This window comes from Elephas maximus, chromosome 13, assembly GCF_024166365.1.
Source record: "Elephas maximus indicus isolate mEleMax1 chromosome 13, mEleMax1 primary haplotype, whole genome shotgun sequence".
In the NCBI taxonomy this organism is placed as follows: Eukaryota; Metazoa; Chordata; class Mammalia; order Proboscidea; family Elephantidae; genus Elephas; species Elephas maximus.
The window spans coordinates 82,561,003-82,577,914 of NC_064831.1; the positions used below are offsets into that span (position 1 = coordinate 82,561,003).

Here is a 16,912-nt window from a genome sequence, read left to right on the forward strand (position 1 = left end):
AAGTACCATAAATATTTGTATCATACACACACACACACACAAAATAAAATAAAATAAAATATAACACTAGTAGGTCATAAACAGAGTCTTTCCAAATAAATATTAGCTGTAGTAAATGCTAAGGAGCAATAATGCCCTCTTAGAGTTTGGAACAGTTTGAGAGAGTTTGGATTTTTCAGATCTCTAAAAACCTGTTCAGGGTGCATGCTTACAGCAGGATGAGCTTTCAAAACACGCTGAGTGAACTCAGTCAGTCACAAAAGGACAAATATCGCATGATCCCACTTACATCTATCTAGGCTAGGCAAGTGTATAGAGACCAGAGATTATTAGTGGTTACCAGGGGCAGGCAGGAGGGAGGGGGAAGAAGGACTCATTGTTTAGGGGACACTGAGCTTCTGTTAAGGGTGATGGAAAAATTTAGGTATGTACAAGGGTGATGGAAACCCTGGTGGAGAAGTGGTTAAGTGCTATGGCTGCTAACCAAAAGGTAGGCAGTTCGAATCCACCAGGCGCTCCTTGGAAACTCTATGGGCAGTTCTACTCTGTCCCAGAGGGTCGCTATGAGTCAGAATCAACTCGACGGCAATGGGTTTGTTTGTTTGTTTTTGGCATAAGGGTGATCGTTGAATAGCAAGATACACATAATTAATGCCATTGATCATTTAAATGGCAGATGTTTTGTTACATTTTTACCACAATTTAGGAAAAAAAAAAAAGCTGTTCAGGGAAACAAATTATTTCTTTTTATTTCTCCTTAAGAAACTTCCTCCTAGCAAAAGGTTTTTCTAAAATATGTAGTAGTCTCAGAGCCACATCCAAAGCGAGGATTCTTCTTTTCAACGGGAGCTGCGTGGCGTGGGATGACTTGAATTCCTCGCCAAGGACTTTATTTATGATGATTTGAAAAGGAGGGAACTCTTGATTAGGATCCTTGTGTTTTTCTACCTCCTCCCTCCGTTTTGATGTAGCCTCAGTGTGGTAGTTAAAGTTATATGTCAATTTAGCTATGATTCTCAGTGGTTTAGAAGACATTGAATTGGACTGATTGCTCTTCCATAATGTGATATAATGTAATCACCTCCATGTTGTGATCTGATGTAATCAGCCAATCAGTTAAAAGGGGAATTTCCTTGGGGGTGTGGCCTGCCTCCATTATATAAATGGATGTTCCAGCAAGGCTTTCTCCCTCTCACCCCTTTTCATCACCTGACCTCCAGTTCTTGGGACAGCCTACAGATGTCTTTAACCTGCCACATGATCCACGGATTTGGGACTTGCCAGTCCCCACATTTGCATGAGCCATTTCGTTGTAAGTCTACATATTTATAGATTTGGTTTTCCTTCTAAAGAACCCAGACTAAGACTCTGGGTACAGGGAATGGGATCCTTCCTCAAGGGTACCCGGCCTCCCCTTCATCCAAGGGGTTGTAGGTCTATAAACTGGCTCAAGTCTGAGAATGGGTTGAGGCGTCGTGATTCTCTGTTTTGGCCATTCAACTTAGACTGCCTTTCACTTGACCTAGAATTCTTCTGCTTGTACAGGCCAAGTAGTAGGCTTCCCATCTATTTTACTCCTAGGGACACCGTGACTAAGCAGCCAACATCATGAATCCATGCAAGACAGACTTTTCTGATTACTGCTTTGACTCTTGTCTTTTGGTGATTAAGTACTGCCACTGGGTGCTTGCTGCCCTGGGATCCAATCACCCCCATTGTAGTTAGGTTCCTCAACTCGGTGGAATGCACTGTAAAATCGGACCTACATAGAAGAGCAATCACAGCAGTCTTCAAGGATGCTGGGGCTCCCTTCACACATTTATTGCTTACAGTTGTGGTATAAGGTGGGTCAGTAGGCCCGACATGAGAAACCCACTCTAACATTCCGGTTTCCCTAAACCTTTGGATATCTTCTTCTATGGGTATTGCCTGCACAAAATTACCAGCAGCAGAGTTGGAAGCTGCCTTCTCCTCTCCCTGCCTGTATCTCTCTGACTCACCCCCTTGCTCTGGAAGCTGGGGTTTGGGTGTGACACAGAACAATCAACAGAGGAGCCCAGTTTAGGTGATGACCAGAAGGGAGCAGGTGAGAAGTTTGTGACAGGGAGGACCTGAAGCAGTCCCGGTGCTTCCAAAGCCAGCAGGGAAAGTTCTGTAGACCGTGTTTTCCTTCCCTGGAAATTGCAAGAGGAATATTAGGGAAACACTTAAAAAAGATCAAAGGCAGGTCGGAAATTGTTTGCAAAGTCAATTTGACTAAATATATGTGTTTATATTGGGTTATGAGAAAGAATTAAACTCTGGCAAAGAAAATCAGTGCAGAGAAAATAGGTATAACAAATTTTAATGACTTTTTCTTGATTAGAGTTATTTATGATCATTGTAGAAAATTGGTAAAACAGAGAAAAGTATGAAGAAGAAAAATAAAGAGTAACTCAAATGTCACTATCAGAGAGAATCAGTGTTAATCATTGTACGTATGCAGCCTTTCTATTTTTACATAAATACGAATAAAAGGTCCCTATTTAACGAACACTTTATGCTAGCATTCTGAGTACTTTAGATACATTATCTTATTTCATGCTTACTAAACCCCTGTGAGTTAAGTATTATTATCATTCTCATTTAATCCCAAGGAATATGAAATTTAGAGCAATCAGGATCACACAAATAGCAACAGGTAAATCAGCGTGATTTCAAAAATCAGCTCTAAACTGAAACTACACAAAGTGCAGTCCATGGACCAACTCTGGTCTGTGAACCGTATGTTACTGGTCCGTGTTGAGATCTCAGTAGATTCACTGAGGACAAGAATTTAGAAACACTGGTAGCAATTTCACGTTGTCGCGGCACCCTATGTGTGTGATCAGTGACTCTTTGTGATGAAGAGGTTTTGAGAGCATCCGACGTGAGTTGTGAGTGGTATGATGTGTGCGTGAACTGAACTCTAGTAATGCATTAACACCATGTGTTGGTAAAAATCAACTGGAAATTATAAAAAAGAAACGACAAAACCCTGGTCCTTTACCACCAGCAATTTGAGAAGTGATCCTCTAAGTAACTACATCGTCTCCCTAGAGAGATATCAATAAATAAATGTGGCAAAGAAGGGTGCTAAGAAATTGGAAGACACAACAGTATGAAACTCAACTACAGAAACAACTCTGTTGCCCACAAATCTGGTCATTTTCTGGTCACTGACTTATGGCAGGTTCTTGTTTCACACGATCACCTTAAGGCAAGATTAATGAAGATTTTCGTGCAGAGCTCCAGATGGGAGAGAGGAAAAACCAAGGATGGTCTTTTCCATTCCCACTGTGGAAGAATCTACCAGTTATCCCCCATATCTGTCCTTGCCTTTTTCCTTAATAACAGAAGCCCAGAATAAACGTCTGTTTCCTGCTTTCTTTGCAGCTATAGTTGTTGTTACCTGCCATCTAGTCAACCCATAGCTACCCCTACACAACAGAACAAAACTGCCCAGTCCTGCGCCATCTCTGTGATCGGTTACAAAACAAACCATTGTGATTCATAGAGTTTTCACTGGTTGATTTCTAAAGAAGGTTGCTGGGCCTTTCTTCCTAGTCTGTTTTAGTCTGAAAACTCTGTTAAACCTACCCAGCATCATAAGCAATGCACCAGCCTCCTCTGAAAGGTGGGTGACGGCTGCAACTGAGGTGCACTGGCTGGGAATCAAGCCTAGGTCTCCCACATGGAAAGCAAGGATTTTACCCCTGAACCATTACCACTCCCCCTTTACAGGTAGGTCTCAAGAAAAGGGTGTAAGCACTATTTGGCAGGAACTTTCTCTTTTCTTCTTCATCTCTTCCTGTATTCTATTGCTTGGGACCTGGACATGATGCACCACAAGGAAAGGGCTTTACCTTGGTGGGGAAGAAAGCTGGAAGGAACTGAATCCCTAAGGACTTCGTGGAGCACCATGGCCAAACCAGCCCTAACTGCCTGTTTGGGGACTTTCACATGAGAGAAATAAACTTCGTCTCAAATAAGCCACTGGAATTTGGAGTTTGCTGTTGCTTGCAGCCAAAGCTAATCCAAACTCATGCAGTCAAGAGGCTAAAGCCACCAATCTCCTGATCGCCCTACGGTTTCTCCAGTCTGCTATATAAACTTAACCAGCAGAACTGGAAAGGGAGGATTTACAATGACATGGATTCCAACTGGGGCAGGAAAGAGGTGGCAGAGGTTTCCCAAGGGATCGTTTGGCAGGAAATCCACTTGGAGGGCTCTCTCCTTCAACCTTGTTTTGTGCTAAGATCCTGCCAGGTTAACTTCCTGGGGAGTGAGGCCATGCCTTTGAGGGTGCTCCCATCTGGAGTTTACTTTAGAAATGATAGTTCACCAAGGTGCTTGTCAAGTTGGTGATAACTGTGGCAAATTCCTGTTGTCACTGGTCACTGGTGGTATGCTGGAGATGGCTCCTATTGGTTGTTAAACACAGCCACTGTGAAAAATTAAAGTATATGAGCTTATAATTAAACAAATCATATTAAAATCAAAGCTTATCACTCCCTTATTGTATTTTCTACTTTGTACTATTATCTATGTTCTTGAGGTTATTTGCATTTACTTTATACATATGGTAGAAATACTATATCATGTAAGCTTCTGCACATCTCTTTCCAACTCTGCCTTCAGGGATGTAAAGGTGGTGGCTTGAAATTGGCCTTGGTGAAAACAGGTGTTGATTCGGTTTCTACCACGCTAGACAATGTGGGACCAGAAAAGGAATAAAGGTCCCTACTCTCAGGGAGTTTACAATCTCATTGAAACGTGACCAAAAAAAGATGAAATGAAATAGTGTATGTCTGGTCTGGGAGAACAGCACTGAACTAAACCAAGAAACAGAAGAGCAAGGATCTGTTCTTAGCTCGGAAACTAGCCCTGGGACTGTCTCTTAGTCTTTTGGTCACAGGTTTTCCCATCTGTCTAGTCCACTAGACTCCAAGCCCCAGGGGGGCAGGAACTGTACCTTCCTTGTTCATCACTATGTTCCAGCTTTGTAGCATAATCCAGACATGATGAAGGAATACTTGTTGAGCGAATGGATGGGCAGGAGCACAAGATTTCTACCAGCCCTTTCAGCTCTGAATGTGGAGGTCCGTGCTGCCCACCGAGGTAAGAGAAGTGACAGAGGACTGAGAGCCAGAGCTGGTCGGCACAGGCCAGCTTCCTTGGATGCCACACCAGGGGGCAGCCATGCCGGACTCTGGGCAAAGTCGGGCCAGCTAAGCAATCTGATTCTGAGTGATGGTTTGTGCGGAAGCACTGGTGAGAATCGTAAGAGGCAATCCTTTCTGTTCATCTCTGCTGTCTGATACCTGGCTTCCTGCTTTGGTTCAAAACTACCTTAAATCTCAACTGAAAAGCTGGTAAAAAAAAATTTCACCAACAACTGAAACCACCCCCCACGGCTCCACCACCGCCTCCTTCAACTCACTGTGGAGTTCATTCCCTTATCCCTGCCCAGATTTTGTGCTGATATTCCCAGAAACATTTCCAGCCATTGCCTGGGTATAGGCTTTTTCTGTTTTTGGCTAATATACAATTTTGCTCTTTACAAAAGTTACAAATAGAATGCAAATGTGCCCCTTTACTTTTTCAGATTGTTACTGCTCTGAGTCTGATTTTTAACGGAGAGACGTTGCATTTGTGAGAACGTTCAAATTTAGTGTAAATTTCAAAAGAAAAGGCAAGTTCTTCAAGTTACTGGAGGTGCAGAAACACAATAGTCTATTCCGACTATGATAGGCTACCTCTTTACAGTCTCTCCCTGCACACACACACACACACACACGCACGTGTGCACATACACGCATGCAGAGCTGGGCACAGCTCCTCCTTCAGAAACCACGAAAAAGGTTAGGCCATTACCACTGTGCAGTTATTTAACATTCTTAATTGCTTTCTGAGAGAGTTGAAGGGTGTGAGATACTAGGTCAGAATTTTGGATGAGATAATTATTATTTATTCTTGAGTTAAAAAAAATGGCTGGAACGATTGAAAGGACTAGTCTCTCCAGTGTGAAAGGATGAAAATTGAGATTTATGATTACTGTCCCCTAAATGATGAAGGGTGTGCAGTCAGCGAAGGCAGATTTGCTCTGAATTCCAACATACCAGAACTAAAGGGATACAGGTGGAGTCAAGGTGGTGCCCGTTTACAAATCCATTTAGAATTACCTAACTTGCTGGAGAGGACCTCGAAGACCACATGATCCACGATTGCTGAGGCCCAGGGGAGGCAGACTGATTTAAAATTCCCTCACTGCCAACTGAGCCATCTCGGGCAATTTAGACTCTCTGAGCCTCAGTTTCTGCATCTGTAAAATGGAAATGCTGGTATCTATCCAAAAGCATTGCCAGGAGGTTCAGTGTGCTGTACTTATGTGTGCTCAGTGTCTGCGCTCCTCCTTCCCCCACCACCTGAATTGTCCTTTCTCCCTAACCAGCAACTTGGATATGAGTTTTATAACCAATACCGACCTTATTACCCCCAAGGAGTAGTTCAGGTGAAAACCTTGGATAGCTGAGGGTGGGGGTACTTTAGTTAGATGTGCAAACAAGAGATACAGTTTTAGGGTTTCTATGAATTGAAACTCTGGGTGAGGGTCCCTACCTCTTGAGGTTGGCAGCAGGAAGAACGAGCCAGTATTGGAAATAAGAGGGGGCTGCCTGACTGCTGTGGTGACCTTATTAGAGTCCCTGGGGGGGTGCAGAAGGTTAACACATCCAGCTGCTAACTGAAAGCTGACCCAGAAACACCTCAAAAGAAAGTCTGGCAATCTACTTCCAAAAAATCATCCATTGAAAACTCTGCGGAGCACAGTTCTCCTCTGACACACATGTGGTGGCCATGAGTCTGAACGTACTAGAGGGCAACTGGTAGTAGAGCCTAATTAGTTGCCTCAATAACTAAACCACTCTATTAATTTGAGTTAAAGTGTTGATGGGTCATAATGACTTTCAATCTTCTGCCTCTCTCATGGAACTCCTACATTGTAATCTGGACATTCAGTGACAGTCTAAAGAAGTGATTATGGTGGGACCTTCCAGTTTCTTGGAACGACCAAGGCAAGAAAAATGACTTGTTTAAACAGAGGGGCCAGGGTGGCTGAGCCAAGTGTGTGCCCAAGTGTTGGCTTACCTAACATCAGCAGGCCTGACACTTGCTGCCAGTCCAATCATTCTTCCTCTTTCCAGATCCCAGGAACAAACTCATTCATTGAAGACAACTGCATGGGGCAGTGAATGGCCAAAGATCACTGTAAATGTAGTTGGCCCACAGGGAGTCAGACCTAAGTGCTTCTAGACAGCACTCTTTGGTCAATGACCACAAGAGTTCCAATCACCCTACAGGTAAAATCCCATCTCAACGACTATTGTTGCAAGGATAACATCAACACTACAAAGCTGGCTCCATTTCCCAGCAGATGTACCTGAGTGACGTGACTCTCTGGGTCCAGTTACAAGGATTTCTCTGGAAGGGATGGAATTGGTCAACAAAAGGTGCCACTACTTCCGGTCCACTCATAGATACTCTTCTCACTTCGGTCCAGTGGAGGAAAACTCTGAGCCTGGGAAGGTAACAGAGATCACCTAATAGGAAATGGAAATCGACTCAGTTATAATAGTGCTTGTAGCAATGCGGTTTACCTGACCTGGGGTAAATTTGGGATCAGAGCAATGATATCTCCATTCTGTTCTAGATAGTAAGAGTCTGAGACGGAAGAAGAGAGCAGAGGAGAGAGAGGCTAGCCAAGTCCTTCTGGCTTTTTTGGATGATCTTATTAATCAATTAAAAGCTACTCAGGAGACCATTGCCTGACTGTAGCTCACACCCTGTGTCATAATTCCACCCTTGTATGGCTACCTTCCTCCTCAACTGTCAGCCATTTGTTACTTGCTATTGAGTTTTTGAGTTGGCTCCAGCTCATGGTGAACTGCTATATAACGGAACACAATGTTGCCCATTCCTGGGCCATTTTCACGACCCTTGGTATTGTGAGCCACTAGAGGGCAGGACATGTGTACCTCTCCTTTTAGTATCTCTGGCGCCCAGCACAGGGCCTGGCAGAGGGTACGTGCTCTGTAAATACTGCTGAGTGATTGAGTGAATAAATGAGTGATTGAAACGTCGAGCACCATGACAGATGCACCCTGTTCTTACCTTCCCTATTCAGACATCCCAACCATTCATCTCAGAAAAACCAAAAAACAACAACAAAAACACAACTCCACAGCTTCTAAACCACCCATTAAGAAAGGCAGAGGGGAAGATCTAGACACTTAGAAAATTTGGAACCAAGAGGGCTGAGACCATCGGCCTCACTGATGTGAAAGCTTCTTTTTGTATCTGTCCCCAGCTCTTAGTGAGACTGATTACCAACAATGTGCTCAGGATCAGAAAGTCTCACTCCAAGAAAAAATAGGTGGTGCTCTTGAAGATCTCACTGTAAGGGAACAGAAGCAAGAGCTTTGCAAGGAGCTGGGACAGCAATGAAGTACCATCGTGGGAATGAGTACACCCCTCCTTGGGGGAGAAGACATTGCTGCTTGCACTCACCAGAGGCAGTGCCCAGTTTTCCCCACTTCTCTGGGCCGCCTCTCTATCCTGCTCTCCAGGTACAGTGATGGGAATCCTCCTGCAAGGAGGGCCAGACCCTGTCTCCCTGGGTCAACAACATCCAGCAGCCTCATAGCTTGGAAGCGTCCCTCCTGATCCTCCCTACACACGAAGGGACAAAAGGACTCTGGGCACAAGCAGTGCTTTGGTGGGGAAATCAGAACAGGCCTTCTTACCTGCCCCAGGTAACTGCTTTCAGATGCTCTCACCTGAAGGGACTTGGCCGCTGCCACCTTCTTCCCAAACCCCTCTGCAGCCTGGCTGTGTTTGGCTGGCCCTGGGGACACAGCCAACTGACCCCTTGCATTCATTCTGTCCACCATTTAGCACATTCCAGGTAGCTTCTCCGACAGGACTCTTCTCCCCACACTCAAGCCCCAACAACCCTTTCATAAACCAGATGATAATTTCTGGAAAGTTACATTTCCTGATTTTAGGAATTGTTACAATTAGTTCAAGAAAAAAGTAAGTAATTATCTAATTCCAGTAAAACTTTATGGGGCCCTTTCCACCCCTGGCTAATGGCAGGTGCAAAATGTAATTTGAGTTAAACTGTCTAAGGCTGAGGTAGCGTAAAATATTCAGCATGAGGAGCATTACCTCTTGTGAGAACCATATTTTCTAGGAGGCCTTTTGATCAAGATAGGACTCCAGGGGTTATTGATTCTGCGAGGAGAGAGTAAGAGCTGGGGGAACGAAGCACAGCCATAGTCAGCACCAGGACAGCCAAGGCAGAGTGGCTGCCGAGTCTGCCATTGTGGGTAGAGCTGCCAGTCCTGCAGGAGCCAGGGTTCAATCGCCAGCTCTGTAACCTCAGGCAACTCAGGGATCCTCTCTGGACTTGGGTTCGGGACCTATAAATGGAGAATAAGATGACCGCCTGGAATCGGTTGTTTCTCTAGGGCTGAGCACTTCGCCCACAAATGGCAATCAGCATCCCGGCTCGAGCTGACCGGTCTCGGGTATTTCTTCTCTCTTCCCCTTCCCCCACCTCCCCTCCTAATTCGTCAGGTGCTGAAACATCTGCTTTGCTGAAACCGCCTCTTTGCCGCGCGCTGGGGGCTGTCCCCAGGTGTTGGTCTTTGTGTCGGGAAAACTTTGCGAGAAAGCGAGGGCGCTGGACAAAGAGCGGGCGAAGGAGGGCGTTTGCCAACCGGCTGCGAGCGCCGGGTGCTGCGCGCTCTTCCCTGGGCTCCCCTCGGCACCCAGACGCACGGGTCCCCCGAGCCCAGCCTCGTTAGCTGGGGGAGTGGCGGGCTCCGGCCGCAACCCAGCGCCCTGGGAAGCTGGACAAGCCGCACTTCGGGAGCTGTAAAGGCCAACGGCTGGACGCTGGAGTTGCCCGGGGGGGGAGGAGGCGAGCAGAGGCGCGGAGCAAAGCTGTCAAACTGCGCGTGGAGCCCCGCGCGGGGCGGGCGCAGGGCGGGGCGGGGAGGGGCGGGCGGGGGCCGAGAGGGAGCAAGCGGGCTCGCGGCGCCTGAGCAACCCTGTCTGCCGCCGCTGTCGCCGCCGCCGCCGCCGGCCGGACTCGCCCGGAGCGCAGGGTGTCTGCCCCGCCGCGCACCGCGGGGAAGCTCCGGCGCCCGCCGCTCAGCCCTCCAGCCCGCTTCTCGCGCCAGCCCGCGCGGGTCCCAGCGGGCACGACCCAACCATGCAGCTGCAGTTCCGGAGCTGGATGCTGGCCGCGCTCACGCTGCTAGTGGTCTTCCTCATCTTCGCAGACATTTCGGAGATCGAAGAAGAAATCGGGTAAACAGCTGCGCCGGGGACCGGGCCGGCAATGGCGGGATCGCTCCCTCTCCCACCCTGGTACTCCGCCCCCGCTTTGTGTGCGCCGCTCCCCCTGTCGCTCCTCTGGGGAGGTGGGGGACGGTTTGGGTCGGGGGTGGCGGTGCGGGGGGCCCGGGACCGTTTGGGGAGCGGGGGGTGGGGGCGCGGCCGCCGTGGGGCTTCGCTGGGCAAGGGGCAAGACGACCCCCAGATGGCCAGCGTCGGGGGGCAGACTCGCCGCCCTGCCCCTTCCTCTGGTGGGTCCGCGCGTAGTGTCAGCGGGGTCCAGGGAGGGCCCCGGGGAGTGTCAGAGGCGGGCGGAGGGCCCGAGAGTGGAGGAGGCAGGAGTTTCTTTGTCTCCGGTTCGGCCGCTTTCTCGCCTTGGCAAAGTGGGCAGGGGGTGCGCGGGGGATCTCTGCGCTGGGGAGGGTATCCCCGGGCCAGAGCGGAGGGCGGGGGTTCTGCACCCGCTCCCGGCAACGGGGGTGTCCCCTCAACACACACAGACACGCACACACGCCTCCCGCCGGCCGGGGAGCTCAGCGTTGGGGTGCCGGCTGGCACCGCTGGAGGCGGGGCGCGCGGGGCGGGGCTGAGACCCCCGCCCTTCCCTGTCTTTGGATGCTCAACCAGCCCTGCCGCCCCCGACACTCAGCTTGCAACCCTGGGACTGAGATGTTTCGGGGAAGTCCGTACCACTGCCCGGTGGGCTTCTGCGCACCTAGTGAGGGGTCTTGCCCTCGCTTTTTCTCACGATCTCCCCAGCGAGATGTGCTAGGACACCCCGGCACTCCCCCCGCGAGAGGTGCGGCAGGACGGCGAGCCCCTGCCCTGTCGCGGGCCTATCAAGAGCGCACACTTGCAGCGCGGGACGCACCCGCCGTGGGTACAGGAGGTGGAGGCTCGCACCCGAAGCCGGCCAGGCCCAGCCCCTTCGCTGGGGCGCCACAAAGAGTCGCCAAAGGGCGGTGGGTGGGTAGGGAGGCAGCCGGGTATCTGAGGGTCCCTGAGGAAAGCCTCCTGGCACAGGCCAGCCAGAAGGTGAGGTCGCAGAGTGCGCAAGCCCCTTCCTCTTTGGGGTAGTGCTGAGCCAGACACCCTCCGCGAGAACCGCGCCGCCTGAGCCGCTTCTTTGTCCCATTTGCTATTTCATTCATTATCAGCGCGAGTTGATGAGCATTTACGCTGTCAGTTCCCTCAAATGGGAGATGCCAGTCCAGAGCCCAGGGTGCCGAGGCGCTTAAGGGCGGGCTCTACTTCCTGCTGTCCTGCTCCTGCCCGCCTCTGTAACCCCAGAACTCCTCCTCTGAACTCCGCCCTTCAAGAGATCCTCGCTCCTCGGCTGCTTCCTCCCCATCCTCAGGAACTTGGTTTCCCCAAGAGTTCGAAAACTTTGCCAAATGCTGTGCAGTTAATAGACGACGCGCCACTAGCTCCCACATGGAGACAGAGAAACGCATTACTCTCCTGTTCACCTCAAAACACGGGTAGGAAAGGGAAACGGGCAAGTTAAGTTTTGGGGTGATGGAGGAAGCAGTGGGGAGGAAGCCCCTAGGCACCCCTTTTCTTCTCCCAGACGTGGGCTCTGCCTGGTGTGGTCACTTGCTGACCGTTGCCCATGAGATAGGAAAGGATCCGCAGCTGCCCATTGTTCTGCTGTAAAAAACGACACTCATTCATGCATCCTCCAGCTCATCCATTCACCGAACTTTCAGCGAATACCTTCTGTGTACCAAGGACTTTCATTTTTTAAAATGCAATCAGGAAATCGCTTTGCACATAGTGCTGCATTTTCTTGCCAAATGCATTGTGAAGTCTCTACTGCACACATCAGGTTGTTGCAACAAGGGTATCTAGGAATAAACGCAAAAACCTGAGCCAAGAAGGACGTTTATACATGTAATTTAAACCCCAGGGCTCTTCTGCTGTGGGTGTGTCCCCTGGGGTCTGTTTCACTTGGAGGTTCCTGCTTCTTTTTATCCTGCCCCTGCCTGGGCTGACCCTGGGGAAAATAGCCAAACAGGTCAAATGTGTTATCCTCTGTGACTTATTCCTTTGATCTGGTACCCCTCGCCCTCATGTTGACCCCTAGCTTGACCAGTCATGACCCAGGCCAGAGACCCACCTCCAGTCAGATGTAGCAGCCCTGGTCAGAACTCCAGTCTCACACATACTTAAGCTCGAGGAATGGAGGCATGTCAGGGACTCGCCATGGCTGAAGGAGGAAAGACTTGGGGCAGAGGATGGAAATCCCAGCAACCCCTTACATCTGTTCACACCGTCACTTTCTTAATCCATGTACAAACTCAACTTTGGCCAGCTGGGGCTCAGCACAAGTAAATGCCTGGCACACCGGCCAAAGAGGGGCTCCAGGAGCAGGACCTTCCCAGAGACTGCAAATCATACTCAAGTTCATGGTGCTATTGTGCCAGCCCTGCCCACCTTCACCAACTTGATCTTGGCCTATGCTAGAGAAGATTGAGAATTGCCTGCCAGTGTCAGTCCCTGGAGAAAACAATGGTCCTAAAAAGAAAGTAATGGCTGGTTCCCTGTGATCTGTTAGAGAGAAGGAAGGAAAGAAGGAGAGAGAGAGACAGAAAAGAAAGAGCGAGGAAGGGAGGAAAGGAGGGAGGGAGCCTCCCTTTGGGGTAATTTTTCCAAGAATTAAGGAATGAAGAGCATGTGAGGGAAGAAAATCACACATGTGTTGTCTGGAGGAACAAAATCTGAGATTCCCTTTCCTGGAGCTCTGGATTCTCTTTCCTGCAAAATGAGAACTTTGATGTGGTCTCAGTGGTCCTGTCCTGCCTGAGGAATCCTATAACATGTGTGTGAAGGGCAGGGCTTTCAACAGAGGACTTTTTCTGAGACGGATGTGTCTCTTTTCCTGTTAACTGATCATTTTCAATGTTACATTTCTCACTCTCTGGCTTGTAGAAACACCTCCCCGGGGAGAAGGAAATGTGGAAAGATGAGTTCCTGAAAAGCACCCAAACAGCTCTGCCCAGCAGCCTAGGAGCCAGTTCAGAGAGGGGAGAGGCTCCAACTCAAGCAGCTCTCTGAGTTTTGGAGACCAAGTTGTGAATTAAAATCTTCGGGCTGTCCACTGGGCTTTAGTCTTGATTGTAACCTCCATAAGAGCAGAAGGCATGCCTTCCATGCCCACCGTGGAGCTGCCAAAACCTGAAACACAATGTATTCAATAAACATCATAGGATGGCTATCCATCACTGACCCAGAGATGGGCACACAGAATCCTTGGGAAGGCTGAGACTCCTAGAGCCTTATCACAGGAAGGGACTGTAAGGCTTCCCCTACACAAACCTCCTCTTTTTACTGACTAGGGAGATTTGCTGAGGAGCCCTGGTGGCACACTGGTTAAAAGCTCACTTCTAACTAAAAGGTCAGTAGTTCAAACCCACCAGCCACTCTGTAGGAGAAACATGTGGCAGTCTGCTTCGGTAAAGATTACAGCCTTGGAAACTGTATGGGGCAGTTCTACTCTGTGCTATAGGGTCACTATGAGTTGAAATAGACTCAATGGCAACTGTTTTTTTTTTTTTTTTTAGGTAGTGTTGAGCCTGAGAAGCAACATCACTTAAAATATCTAGGGTTATATGCTGGTTCACTGAGGATGGGGCAGGACTGCACAGATCTCCTAGCTTGTAACCAGGACTTCAAACCAGTTCGAATCGGTTCATTTATGGCTGACAAAGTGAAAGCAGAAGAGACCTGAAATTTTTTAATTTGAGTGATCTGGAACCATACCCAGAATGGGAAAAATGACGGGTCAAAGCCCTGAAATGGGAAACTCAGAAGAGGTATAGTGAGCCCTTTCAAGAGCCTAATGTGTCACTTCTTCAGCCATAATTGAGCTAGGAAGAACTGATTCGAACCCCTGCTTATAACCCAGTGTCCTCATCCTAAAATGAGTTCCTCTGATCATAAAGGAGCTACAGAACTTTGGTTAAAGGGGAGGTGAATAACTAGCAATAACGTAGTCCTTGTGATGATGATGGAGATGAAGATGGTGGTGATCGCATTTATTATTTGCTGAGAGCAAGGAGCTACTTCAAGTGCTTTATAGACATTAACATGTTTCATCCTCATGACAACCCACTGGTTACCTACCAATGACACCAAGAACTACCATGTGTGTTGAGTTCTGGGTACCAGGTACCTTGCTAACTGCTTTAAAGTACTAGTTCACCAACTCCTCACCAAGCCCCCTGTTATGGGTTGAATTGTGTCCCCCCCACCCCACCCCCGCAAAATATGCATTGTAAATCCTAACCTGTATGCCTGCGGTTATAGCCCCATTTGGGAATTCATTCTTTGCTATGTTAATGAAACAGGATTAGCGTAGGGTGTGTCTTGAGTCAATAGTTTTGAGATATAAAAGAGATGGGAAAAGAGAGATGTCAAGCCACATGAAGATCACCCAGGAGCAGAAGCTCAGAAGAGGCAAGGACCTTCCTCCAGAGCCAATAGAAAGAGAAAGCTTTCCCCTAGAGCTGACACCCTTAATTTGGACTTCTAGCCTCTAAACTGTAAGAAAATAAGATTTTGCTTGTTAAAGGCACCTACTTATGCTATTTCTATTGTAGCAGTGCCAGATAACTAAGATAGAATTTGGTACCAGAAGAGTGGGGTGCTGCTCTAACAGACACCTAAAATGTGGAAATGGTTTTGGAATTGGGTAGTGAGTAGAGGCTGCAAGAGTTTTAAGGTACCTAATAGTAAAAGCCTAGATTGCCTTGAAGAGACTGATGGTGGAATTGTGGATGTAAAGGCAATTCTGGTGAGGGATCAGAAGAAAGTGAGAACTGTAGAGAAAGTATCATCTTAGAGAATACATAGGGTGCCAGCGACAGAATGTTGCTAGAAATCTGGACATTAAATGTGCTTCTGATGAGACTTTACAAGAAAATGATGAACAAGTGACTGGACAATGGAGGAAGGGCAATGCTTTTTATGCAGTAGCAAAGAAATTGTCTGAATTATGTTCAAATGCTTGGTGGAAGGTAGAACATGTAAGTGATGAACTTGGATATTTGGCTGAGAAGACTTCTAAGCAAGATCTTAAAGGGGTCCCGTGGTTTCTCCTTGCTGCTTACAGTAAAATGTGAAAGGAAAGAGATGGACTTTAAAATGAACTGTGCAAAATGAAAACAGAACTTAAAAGATTTGGAAAGTTTTGCTGTACAAACTAAGGACACGTGTCCTAGAATGGTTGACCAAGGACATGGATACACAATCACTAAAGAGATTAAGCCTGAGGCTGATAGATCTAACCAACTACCGTACCAGAAAACCCATCAACTTAGTATGAAAGGGACAGAGAAAGAGTGAAAGGAAAGAATGCTTCCTGCCTCTTGGAATTCTACAGGCCAAAGGAGCTACATCTGTTGTCCTTCAAGAAAGGAAAAGATCATTCCTGGACCAGCAGAACTGTAGGAAGGAACACAGGAAGCAGCACCTTCTCGGTTTCAAAGGGTGAGGCCATGGTCTCCTGGATCTCAAAGAGTGGGGCCACAGCCTCCAAGGTTTCAAAGAGTTGGATCTTTGCCAGCTCAGTTCCAGGGTGTGGGACTGCTATTAAGGAGTGCCAGGGGATGAGGCTGCCGCCAAAGCCAAGCAGGCAGGACTGCCATGCCCAAGGGACATAAGAGGTGAGGCTGCCACTCAGATGGACTAGGAGAATGGGTCCATCCAAAGATGAGGGAGCAGAGTTGCCATCCCTGTGGGCCTGAGAGGCAGAGCTAAAGCCCATGGTCGAGGGGCCTCTACCCAGAATTCAGAGCGTGTGGCAGACACCCAGAGTCTAGAGGGCAGGGCCATTACTCAGATGGTCTCAGAGAACAGAGGATTATTTTCAAGCCTTGAGAGCTAATGTAAATTGTTCTGCTGGGTTTTGGACTTGCTTAGTATCCATTATCCCTTCTTTCTCTCCAGTTTCTTCCATTCGTAGCAGCAACGTCTACCTTGTGCCTGTTCTACCATTGCACTTTGGAAGCAGATAACTTGTATTCTAGATTTCACACGTTCTCAGATAAAGAGGAATTTTGCCCCAGGAGGAATAGCCCTAAAGTCTCATCCATATTTGATTTATATGATTCAGAAAATGAGATTTTGGAGTTGGAGTTGATTTAAGACTTTTAGGATGCTGTGATGGGGCGAATGTGTTTTGAATGTGGCAAAGACATGACTTTGGGGGGAGGCAAAGAGTAGAATATTATGGATTGAATTGTACCCCCCCCCCCACAATATGTGTTGTAAATCCTAACTTCTATGCTCGAGATTATAATCCCATTTGGAGATGGGTTGTCTTTGCTATGTTAATGAAACAGGATTAGCGTGGGACGTGTCTTAAGTCAATCTCTTTTGAGATATAAGAGAAATTAAACAAGCAAGTAAGAGAAGCAGAGATGGGGAGAGAGGTGCCAAGCCACATGAAAATTGTCCAGGAGCAGAAGCTCAGAAGAGACAAGGACCT

The 16,912-nt window shown here is 48.0% G+C and overlaps 1 protein-coding gene across 2 annotated transcripts in view; it reads left to right on the forward strand.

The window, feature by feature from the left end:
• Positions 1-10,154: 10,154 nt before the first annotated feature.
• The window catches only part of ST8SIA2 (ST8 alpha-N-acetyl-neuraminide alpha-2,8-sialyltransferase 2), an 87,078-nt gene continuing 80,320 nt past the window's right edge, over positions 10,155-16,912 (forward strand). For both annotated transcript variants that reach the window (XM_049905727.1, XM_049905728.1), the window contains exon 1: positions 10,155-10,395. In XM_049905727.1, coding sequence (XP_049761684.1) covers positions 10,298-10,395 — 98 coding nt within the window. In that variant the 5' untranslated portion in view covers positions 10,155-10,297. The remainder of the gene's footprint in view (positions 10,396-16,912) is intronic.